This window comes from Manacus candei, unplaced genomic scaffold, assembly GCF_025592945.1.
Source record: "Manacus candei isolate 608988 ecotype Guabito, Panama unplaced genomic scaffold, ASM2559294v1 h1tg000039l, whole genome shotgun sequence".
NCBI lineage: Eukaryota > Metazoa > Chordata > Aves > Passeriformes > Pipridae > Manacus > Manacus candei.
In genome coordinates this window covers 2,253,994-2,265,677 of record NW_026138087.1, presented here as the reverse complement: position 1 = coordinate 2,265,677, position 11,684 = coordinate 2,253,994, and the positions used below count along the sequence as shown (strand labels likewise).

The 11,684-nt window shown below is 43.3% G+C and overlaps 1 protein-coding gene across 1 annotated transcript in view; it reads left to right on the top strand.

Annotated features, from left to right (window-relative positions):
* The first annotated feature begins 1,749 nt into the window (after positions 1-1,749).
* The window catches only part of LOC127474089 (bifunctional methylenetetrahydrofolate dehydrogenase/cyclohydrolase 2, mitochondrial-like), a 45,780-nt gene continuing 35,845 nt past the window's right edge, over positions 1,750-11,684 (top strand). Inside the window, exons 1-4 of the mRNA XM_051794532.1 lie at positions 1,750-2,222; positions 2,444-2,628; positions 2,963-3,085; positions 6,621-6,716. Of these exons, the coding sequence (XP_051650492.1) occupies positions 2,086-2,222; positions 2,444-2,628; positions 2,963-3,085; positions 6,621-6,716 (541 nt within the window). The 5' untranslated portion in view covers positions 1,750-2,085. The remainder of the gene's footprint in view (positions 2,223-2,443; positions 2,629-2,962; positions 3,086-6,620; positions 6,717-11,684) is intronic.

The following is an 11,684-nucleotide window of genomic DNA, read 5'->3' as shown; positions in this document are numbered from 1 at the left end:
TTGGAAGGGTGGGTCGTATAAGTGATACTTCAGTAAGCACAAGATATTGTTATTAAAAAAAAAAAAAAGCAGGAGGGATTTCCTTTTTGTCTCAGTTTCATTTTGTACTGTTTTCTTTCTCATTTTCTCTGCTGAAGCTAAAGAAAAGAAATTGCATGGACATATGAACAGGAGGTATCTGTCAGAGCAGGGTTCTGCCCCATCCCAGGCACAAGCAAAAACTGCCAGGTTTGTTTTGCATGAACACCTGACTTACCTAAGGTTAGCAAGTTCTCTTTTGCAAAAACCATTTCATAAGTTGCTCCACGATTCTATCTTCGGTTTTTTTTATTCCCCAGGTTGGCATAAAAACAAGGTTATGGTTGCTTTCAGTCTCTCTGAGGAGAGTTCACTTCTAGGAGACTCTTTCATCAATGTACTTAATATCTTAATTTCCACAGCCCTTTCTCATTAGGAATCAGAAGGAAACTCCCTCTCATCAGAAAATGGAGAATTAAATTGTAAATAATAACAGTGTGGGTTAACTTTATGTTTTTTTTAATTGAAAATCTTTTAACAAGAGATTACAATGTTCTAAGTTTTATAATATGCATGATATCTTTTAATTAGTTATCTCCTTTTAATGCAAAACCACAGAATACCGACTAAATGCAAACATGGTGTTTATGTCCCTCAACTGTTGTTACTGGCAATGTCTGAATTTCCTTATTAACTCTCCTGTGCCTTTATTTGGCTTTTTGAACCATCCCATAGTGCTCTCTGAGTGGGACACTGGGATATATGGCCTCACAGCTGCAGGGTTATGTTGGGATGTGGCCCGGAATGGGTGACATGTGGTTATGTAAAAGATGCAAAAAATAATCCTTCTGAGATGGAAATGGAGCAGAGCAGCTCCTTGAGAGCAGCGTGTCACCGTCCTTTTATCTGCTCCCCTCAGCTGGGGCCTCCCTCAGGCACAGCTGTGCTTCCATGTTCCCTGTGGGGCCAAGGAGTCAGTCCTCGCCATTTTGGGGCTCTTGAGGCCCTGGGTCAGTCCCCACCATTTTGGGGCAGCCCCTGGGTCAGTCTCTGCCATCCTGGACCGGACCAGAGGCTGACTGAGGCTCACGGAGGGCAGGGCGGAAGAACCTTATCCCAGCATCTCCTGGGCAGGATGCATTGCATGTGTTTTCTCCTAGTTTTGTGTGTTTCAGGGTGTTTTTTTCTTCTAGATTTGTGCCTTTTTAGCACTGTTGATGTGTTCACTTGCTTTGCCTTTGATCCTTGGATGATTGAGAAGACTGAAGGTGATGGGGTGAGAAGGGTGAGGTTTCAGTGAGGAGAGCCCTTGAGAGCTTAATGAGGCTGAGGCCAGGTTTTGAGGAAGAGTGTGCACTGAACATGGTTTGCTGAGAGGCTGGGAGAAGTTGTCATTAGACAATGCATTTATAGTGCAAGTGGCATAGGAACAGGATAGTCATTCCTATGGATTGAGCAGCCTTTTGGCACCAAAGTGTTGTAAAATCCTTGTCTAGTGAAATGGGGAAGGCATTGCTGCACGGGTGGGCATTAATTATTTGTCTGGGATAATGAGTACCTGGAAAGGAGTGTCTTGTGCTCAGGGCATGTAGAGCTGAAACATAACTAATGAAGAAGAGAGAGAGACATCTCTGAGAATGAGCACATGCAGAGCAGGCCCCACAGGGAAAGAATGAAACCGACCTGTTGCCTTCATTATTTTTTCTGTAAGTGAAACAGAAACCGGTGTTTGGGTGTAAAATGGAAAGCAGGAAGGTGTTTGTGCTCTTTTTTTTTTTTGTGCTAAGTGTGTTTCTAATACTTTGTTTTCCTGATAACCAGTTGGACAAATTGTTCTTAGCAGTGTGTGCTTTTTGGCTTTTTGCTTGTATGTTTGGCTTGTTTTTGTTTGTTTAGTTTTGGTGGTTTTTTAACCAGGCACTGGGATTTATTTTTTTTTTAGTTATCATGACATCTTTTCAGTATAACTCCTCTGGACTCTTTGCTACACTGTCAGTTACAAACAGTAGTCTTTTTTTAATTAATATTTTCAGTTCAAGGCAGGGGTTACAGTGTTGATGTGTCTATATGTTAAATTCTCCGTCTCAGAGAGGGAAACCTACGGAGACTGAATTTTTAGTAAGTAAGATCAAGTTATCCTTTGATGGTGTTTTGTTAAGAGCTGATGAACCAAAAACCTTCCTTTTTGCACACTGTTGTGGCTGGTGAGCTCCTTTTCCATGTGCAATGATGGCATATTAATGCTCTTCAAATTCGAGTGGGGAAAGACTTCTTTTCCTGTGGATTTGTAGTGTGTTTTTCAAATGAAATACTAGCAAATGAATCCAAACGTTTTGCAGTGGTTAGCATGGGAGATCACACACTTAAAAGTGTCTTCCTGGTGAAATTTCAGACCTAAGTATTGTGTATCTTTTTGTCTTTGTAGTGATGAAGCAACAGTTATCTCAGGGACAAAGCTTGCCAACCAAGTGTTGCAAGAAGTTCAAAGGGATGTAGAATCGTGGATATCCGTTGGCAACAAGAGACCTCATCTCACTGTCGTATTGGTAGGAGACAATCCAGCCAGTCATATCTATGTCAGGAACAAGATAAAAGCAGCTGCAGCTGTGGGTATGTCCTATAAGTGATCCTTTGGTAAGCACAAGATACTGTTACTTAAAAATAAAACAATAAAGCAGGAGGAATCCCCTGTTTTGTCTTAATTCAGTCTTGCACCATTTTCTTCCTCATCTCCTCTGCTGAAGCTAAAGAAAAGAAATTGCATGGACATAGGAAGAAAGTAGTTTTAATGTCACTTGAGTGGGAGCCCTAAGTTTACTTCTGTAGTGAAATGTTGTTAGGAAAGAGTTTTTCAGCCTCAGACAGGTTTTTAGACTAAAGGACCGAGCTGCCCATAGATTTGTTTCCCGATGCTAACGTGTCTCCTGTTTTTTGTTTTTACCAGGCATTTCTAGTGAGATCATTGTGAGGCCTAAAGACATTTCTGAGGAAGAGCTCTTAGATCTGACAGTGCAACTCAACAAGGATTCGAGAGTCAGTGGTTTGTTAGTTCAGCTTCCTCTGCCAGGTGGGTGACACCTTTTGTCCCATTTCTCCTCTACAGTCCGTGTGAGAGGAAAGAGTGTGAGGCTTTTGGGCTGCCTGGGGACATGAGAAGCTGTTGAGAGAGGACCTGCATAGTGAAGGATTGGGTGAGATGGTAATTGTTTTGTTCCACCTGCTGTTCATTTTAAACAAAAAACCAAATTGTGAGAATCGTTTCCTTTGTCAAACTCGCCTTTTTTTGGATCAGTCAGGGTGGTGTTTCAAGGCATTTCCCTCCACTCCTAATTTATCCAGTTGAGTTATCTTTATTTTTCAACCTGTTGCAGTGTTTTGCCTTAGCTCCATACTTTCATCCCTTAGATGATGCTGAGTTATGCTGTGCAGGAGATGATGCCACAGCTTTTCTCACAGCGATTGGAGGTTTTGCCTTCAGTCTTTATTCCTGTTTTCTGTGCTGTCTCCCTAATGGTCCAAGTGAGGTTTGTGCAGAAGTCCTAAAAGCCTTGACTGAAATCTTGTTTTTTTAATTTGCCTTCTCCTAATTTGTAGTATAATCTCACTGAAATATCACTTGGGAGTAGCTGGCCAAGTGGCAATTTTACAGTGATGAAAGTTGTAAAAAAAGCCCTGAACTAAACTAAAACCATTTTCCATCTGGGAAAGAGCAAAAGTGGGGCAGGTGCTGAGAGTCGTCGAGGAAGAAGTGCTTTGCTTGTCTTTGCAATCAAGAGCAGCGCTCCTGGTGAGGGGGGTTTGCACTTGGTCTGCCAGGAGAGCTGCCTGAACCTGGCCACGTGCTGCAATAAATTTGCCACCAGGTGGAAGTACAGCACAGGAAAGGAGGCAGCTCTTGGAGCCCAAGTAAGGATGTGCTGGAATGTGGTGGTTTTCCTTTGCTCAAACATCTCTGCCACTAAGAGCGGATCAGAGTGAACAGGTAATGTCACAAACGTTCATTCCAGCAGTGAGAACTGCTGCAAAAGATGGAGTGCTGAGAGCCCAGGGGTGGAAAACTTTGTGTCTGGAGGCTCTAGCAAAAGGTGGCTGATCCACTGGGCTGAAACATAAATAATGAAGAAGAGAAAGAGAGACGTCTCTGAGAATGAGCACGTGCAGAACAGGCCACACAGGAAAAGAATAAAACCGACCTGTTGCCTACATTATTTTTTTTGTATGTGAAACAGTACAGAAACTGGGGTTTGGGTGTAAAATGGAATGAAGCAAGGTGTTTGTGATTTCTTTTTTTGTGCTAAGTGTGATTCTAAAACTTTGTTTTCCTGATAACCAGTTGGACAAATTGTTCTTAACAGAGTGTGTGTGTTTTTTGGTCAGTTGGTTGGTTGAATTTTTTTGTTCCATAAGGCCCTGTGATTTTATTTTTCAGCTTTTTCTTTGTTCATTTTAATGACCTCTTGGTTCTAACTCACCTGGAGTCCTTGCTAAACTCTGACTGTTACAAAGAGTAGTCACGTTGAATAATTTATCCAGTTCAAGGCAGGGGTTACAGTCTGTGTGTGTCTACATGTGAAGCTCTTGATCTCAAAGAAGGATCCAAGGGTGTTTGCAGAGGGAAAAGCTCCAACTCAGAGTAACTTTCCAGTAAGTAAGATCAGGTAAGATCTGATGGTGTTTCTTCTGTCCACTGTAGTTGTCAGCTGGAGTAGAAAACACACACTCTGTTGTTCTCTAAGAAATGAAAGAGACCGAGATTCAAGGTTGAAATTCATCTTTATGATCTTGAAGGGAGATAAAGACATCAGAGCACAGGCAGTCTTTTACAAATGCTTTTCCTGTGACTGCCATGCAACTACCTTAGCAGTCCTCAGGCAACCATTGTATGCTTGGGAAAATCTTGGCTCCCATACACAGTTTTGAGGCATGGACTGAAGAAATAAGTACTCACCAAGTCTGTGTTAATGAGAGTTTTGAATCTTGGTTATATTGGCATTTCTTTATACGAGTGTCAAGCAGTAAATCAGTGCTCTGAGAGTGCTAAAGTTTCTGGATGGATGCATTTTTTGATTAGTAACTACTGGTAAGATATTTGATTAGTACCTAGCATTTCTAGTCTGGCATGGGCTGGTTCTGAACTGTTTTCTCAAGGGAGCACTGGAAAGCACCGATGCAGGTCAGGTAGATTGTGTCGTTCACTATCAGTGCATTGTATTTCTGCAGTGCATTTCTGTCCTAAATATGGAACATTTTTTGTTTTCTTCAGCTTTCTTTAGCACGATTAAAATGAATTAAGGTTTTCCTTTCCTCTGCACCTTGTCTTGCTGTTGCACTTTCAAGAACCTTCCAGTGGAAACAGTAGAAAGTATCTTTTTGTGTGCAAAAAGGAACATTGTAGCATTTGGTGTGGGATCCAATGTGGAGCAAAGGTTCTGGTCTTTTAGAATGGAGGTGTAAGAAGAATCAACAAAGACAGTGATAAACATTTGTAATGCCTTTCACAAATATTATTGGACCCTTTCAAGGCATGTTTTCATGGAGAAACAAGGAAACTACTTTGTTTTGCTTTTGATTGAGACATCAGTTTCTGTTACTGCCAAATAATCTGTAGACAGTCAGGGCTATTTCTACTGAAGTAGTAACACCTCTTCCTAACTAGTAGGAGTCTCCAAATTCTGTAATACATTTGTGTAAGTATGTAATATTTTGACTTTCTCGTTGTTTTTCCTTGTTAGTCAAAAGCCCAGGTAGTCTGTTTGAATGGCAAGGAATGTAAAATGTGCAGTAAGTTAAAGCAGATTCTGCTCAAACTATGTTATTTCCCAGTGCAGTTGAGAGCAGTTGAGTTTGTGATAGTCAGGAAGATTTGCTGAGCTGGGACTCCGTTTGAAGGCTGTGACTCACCACAGAACTCTGCACGAGTGAAAGTGAGGTGTCTGGTTGTGCTCGAGCTCCTTGCTATGAGTGCAACAGCAGAGAACATGAATTTCAGCCTCAGGAAGGCTGAAATTAAGCTCGATTGCCATATCTTAATTGCATTTAATGTCTTTTAAATTATTCTAAAAGAATCCTAAGGTATTAAAAGGTTGCCAAGACTTCTAATATGTAGTGTAAGCAGACATGACAAATTCTGTCTGCTAAAGGGATCTTCCTTTGTGTGGACTTTATGTTAAAGCTTATTCTATTACAAAAAGAAAAAAAACAAACAACAACAAACACCCCCCCCCAAATTAAAATTATTTTTCTGATAAGAAAGCAGCAAAACAAACCCAGCATCTTCTGTTGCTTTTACTGGGGTATGCTGATACAATTAGCACTGCTGCTGAAGTCAACAGGAGATGTCTTTGTGAGTTTAAAACAAAGCAAATCCACACTGAAGTTCCCAGCAATCCCATACTAGTTGGTATTCCCCTATGTATCTTCCAGTGTCACCATCCTTCTGTGTGGGGAATTAGAGACATAGCAGCAGTAATGGGTCACTGCTGCACAGTTCTCAGCTCTTCATGTCTGGTTTGGGGTTTTTTTACAGCAGAAAGCTTCTGTCCAGCAGAGAGTTGAAATCCTGTGCCTTTCCCTGGCTGACTTGTTATGTGTTTTCCTGTCAGGCAAGGACAGATGGCTCCTGCCCCGGATTTCATTCTGGGGCCTGAAGGGGCGTTTGGTTCCGAGCGAACCGTGGAAAGCCGGCATTTCTGGCAGAGGTGAGTAGGTGTGGAGGGCTGAACATCACCTGGGAAAAGCTACAAACACCGTGGTGGGCTGGGGTTGGGCCATGACAGAGGAAGATTTGTGTAAGGTTGCTCTGAGCACTGTCCTTTTTGGGGGACACTTTTTGTGGTGATGAGGGTTGGTAAATTGGTACCCAGGGTCTAAGGGATTTGGGTGCGTGGAGAGCCTGGAAGAGAAGACTGGCAAGTTTACTGAAATAAAAATAATTGCTCCAGGGTGTGTTAGATTTGTTGTCTGAATATTACAGAAAGAGTGTTGTTTTACAAAGTAGCAGGAGACTGACAGCTGGACTTGGTGATCTTTGAGATCCAATAACAATTCTATGGTCCTGCAAACTCAGCACTTCATTGGAAGTTCACAAATATGACAGAGGTAATAGAAGAACATAGGTAAGACATCCCAAAAATAGATCTTGTAGAGATCAGCAGTCCATTGAAGGCAGGTATCAAACACAGGTAGCAGGGCCAGCAGCTTTAGTGAGATTTCAGATTCAGGGTGTGGGTGTCAGAAGTGAAGCTGTGAGCAGGTGAGAGTCCAAGAGAACTTCTGGGCTGAGGTGAAAAGTCAGGTTTCTGCTGACATGCAAGGACAAGATTATCCCTCAGATAATCTCTGCAGACAGCAGGGCAGCTTTATTTATGATGCCAACTGTTTCACACGAACACCTGTCTGCTGTTTCTTTTTTGTGCAAAGCTGTTTCTGCACTTGGCATAGGGACTTTGTTTTCATTTATCCTGACTGTGGACACCCCTTGAAGTCCAGCAACTTCACTGGCAACGTGTTCAGCTCTTTCAATCACACAGTAGTGGCCAAAAGACCCCAAGCCCTCTAACAATTGTTACCAGGTGAGTTTGAGTGCACTGTCTCTGTGTGGAACAGGATAGTGAGCTCAGATCCACGGAGCAAGGCGCTTGGCTGGGTTTTGCACAAGCATGTGTTCCTCTATTAGTAATGCTAAGTGGAATATACTTTTCCAGAACTTTTCCTGCCTTCCCACAGAGGTCCTTGCAGACAACTGACATGTTATTCAAATGGTGACAGTCACCATCTTTGAGTACCCTTGCAGAGGGTAATTTGTAATTTGTGCATGAAAGCTTTCTGCTTCCATGATCTGCAGCTCTGGAGAACAAAGCAATTTCCCAGCCATTCCTGTAAATATTTTATAAATGCTTAAATATAAATATAGATATTTCTCAGTTCATCAAGTTCATTACAATATAGCCCAAAATATGCCATTTACTCCAAGCCGGAGCTTTACGTGGAAAACAAACCCTCCTGGTTCCAGAAAAGAAATAGTTCTAAGGATTACAAGTGGTTTTAGGTTGCAACAGCAGGCTTACTGTGACTGAGTACATTCTACTGTCTGCATTCGTTTGTCTGGTGCTCTTAGTGCACAGTCAAGCTGAACTTTCTTGGTGCTTCGTATCTTGAGAATTTGAAAGAGCTGATGGTAACAATTCCTAAGTCCCCTGAGGACTTAAAAAACTGAGAGGCTTTTGATGTGTCCTGTTTTAGTAGCATTTTTTGTTGGGCAATGTATGTCCTTCCAAGCTGAAAACTGGGTGGGAGTCAAAAATCCAGAGTTGCACAAGAAGATATTTCCCTTGTTGTTTTAGTAGATTGACTTGGATCAGAATAAAAAATATGACACAGAGCAGGAGGAAAGAACCGTAGAAGTTTTCAGGGACCCACAGCTTTCAAAGATAACATATAAAATAGGCCCCTATTCCAGCAGGGAAATGATATGTTTCATCTTTTGAGGGAAACTGGTTCTTGTCAATCTTTTAGTCCCAGTCTTTGGTGTGCCCCAGGCAGGGAAAGTGAAAAATCTGCCCTGGGGACAGTGGATTTTGCAAATATCTACTGCTCTGCTCAAGCACAGCTGGATGTAAGGCTTCCTGGAATCCATGCTATTCCTGAGACAGACCTGTTCCAAGAGGGCAGTGTGTTCATTTTGGATGGACACCATTCCCAGGAGGAAAGCTGTTAGGTGTGCAGACACACTGAAATCTGTAGAGTGGTGTCCAGTGCAGACAGTGCTTTCTCAGGGCTATGGAGAGGGAGCAGTAAGATCAGGTCACCTGGAAATGGCAGGTAGGGAATGGTGGGAGAGAAAGGGAATAACGTGTTTCTTGCTCTCTAACCACGGGTGTGTTTTGGCACATGCCAAGGTTGGGGACAAAGGCCCTTATGTACAGAATTCCCTAATGGTGGTGAAGGAGACAGTTTTCTATGTACCCTGGTTTGGCTGTGCCATGTTCCAAGGATGAGCCAGCTTTCCTCAGATGTCACAGGAGAACAGTGTGTGCCTCAGCCCTGTCAACAAGGCCAGGATTTGGTTGTGCCTTCAGGTGAGGTTCTGTTGGATTTCCTGTGCAAAGAGCAATTGCTTTCTCTGCCACTAAACAAGTACTGTGTCCCAAGGGATGGAAGTTACCAATGGCAGTGGAAGAGCCCAGGCACGGGGATTCTTGGCTTTTAGAAGTGTCGGAGGTCCTCGCTACAGCTGGGACCTGAACAGTTTCTGTCTCGAAACAAGTTTACTGTTGTAGACTGTTACAGTTTCCTACCACAGCAAACATTGTTGCTCCTTCCCAGCAAAACTGTTGAACTTCAAACACAGCCCCCACTGGAGGTTAAACCAGAACACAAATTCCTGCCGATTGCGGGGGCGTGCTGGGCTTCAATACATCCATCTCGGGTCAATCTCTCTCCACATCGGAGATTACTCCTTCCCTGCATCCCACCAGCCACACTGGTGCAGGTACACAGCTTTATCTTAGCATGACTTTCTAAAAAAAAACCCAGTGTATTTTTACACAGGGAAATCCTTTAATTGAAGTATATTTCATTACATTGTCAGGACAAATCCACCTTTTTACATATGTTTTTCCCAAGGCAGAGTAATGAAAATTACTTGAGTTATGACAGTATGTCATACAAGTAGACATAAAATATCTTAAGTCTCTTCAAAACATTTACTGTTCCTTTAGGTCTTGTGTACAGATACCAAAGAATCAAATGTAAACTCAGTTCAAACCAACCAACCAATCCCAACCAACCACAGAAACCAAAACCATCATAGCACAAAACCCCACATTTTCATGGAAATCATTAAACTTTCATAAGTATTGAATATAGTGAGACTTCAGGAACAGGCTTTGTGATTTCATTGCATGGTCTTTGTGCAGAAAGATCCAAGGCACTCTGCAGTAGAGGCTGGTCAGCAGGAGTGGGGAAAAAAGATAAAGGAAAACATTCCTGCTGCAAGCAGGTTTTATCCCCTTGTAATGCTGAACAGGCACCAAAATGTTAGGTACCAGACAGCACTCTTGTTATTCCTAACAGAAGGATAACCCACCATCAATGTCCAGACCCGTTCAAACGTGTCTGCAAACATTTGCACAACCATCTCTGTGATGGGAGCAATAAATATGAGGGGAGGGGATTAGGCATTGAACAGCTGATCTACAAACTCATCAAAAGCAGGGACTTGAGCTCTTGTCTTCTTAGAGCATCTGTTTCCTTGCATCCTTTGACAAAAACATGCCATGTGTCTTGCCCCATCTCTGTGAATATCTTAGATTTGATTTACTGTCTGAAAACAAAACTAGGCAGGACCCAAACCAGGTAAGATGCAGCATGTGAAGCAGTCCTAGCGAGAGCTTACGTAGAGAGAGCTGTTGGGACACAGACTCCCATTCCTGAGCTTTATTGTGTGCACCTCAGCTGGTTGATACAGCTGCTGGCTTAGTCCCTGTGAGATCAGCCCTGCAGGAAGATCGTATGTCATAGGCAAGTGGCGATTGCCCCGTGTCATTCGCAAATGTCTAATGACTAATTTGTACCCCTTTCCAGTTGCAGTTTGGTAATGACATCCTTGGAAGCTGTTGGCTTTTAGCTTGGTCCTAAAAAGAAGTTACAAGATCAGCTTAGGGTCAGTCCCTAAGCAGAAAAACTGGACAGCTTCCCTTGGATCCCTGGAGACGGTGGGGATGGAATCCCCATTCCCTGCAGGCCACAGCCCCACGAGCCTTCCCCTGAGAGTTCCCTGTGTGGTTGCCCCAAGGAAGTACCATGTTCTTTGCGGGAAGGAGGATTCTCCCAGCTGTAACAAATGGAGGCAATAAACAGTTTGGATGATGGCCAGATAATCTGCTGCAGGTAGATGGATCTCTGACTGGATGCTCTGGAGAGCAGATCTGTTGAGTAAGGCCTTGTCATGCACAGTCAGGTTATGTGTTGTTCTTGGACACATGAGTAAGGCGAGTTTACGTGGCAGTGCTGGGCTTTGTGCTTGGATGACTGTTCACAAGATGGGAACTGTCAGGCTCATTCCACAGGAGTTACTGCTGAGGAAATGCCAGAAGCAGTCTCCTGGGGTCTGGAGCGTGAGGCTCTTTTTAGACATGGAGCAGCAGTGTGTGAAACTGCAGCCAGCTCCTGCCAGAGGCAGGAGTCCAGAGGAGCAGCAGTCAGAGGTGGTGGACAGGCTGTGATGCAGCAGGGGGTAGAGAGCCTGGTCCTGTGAGTCAGTACTTGTGCAGACAGGCCTGGAACAAGGGAAATGGGTCCCCCTGGGACTATTTCAAGAGGCAAGGCCATTGTCCTGAGCTGCAGAGGAGCTCTCTTGGATTCTACCTTTCCTGTGTCTCCCTCCACTGACTTTGGCTCAATTCCTTCAGCAAGGAAGGAAAAGACAGGGAACAGAGAGCATCACGTCCTAGAGAATTTAGAAAGCTGAATTCTCCCCTGCCTGCTGCCATATCTCATTATAGATAAGTTTGCCCCACATTGTACAGATGGAAGCATAGGATGGTGTGGGTTGGAAGGGGACTTTGAGGATCATCCTGAGTGAAGTTGAACTTAGTTCTTGTGAGCAGTGGTGTCAGTAGAGCTGTGCCAGAACTCACCACAGTGTTTGTATCTGCCTCCCTGAA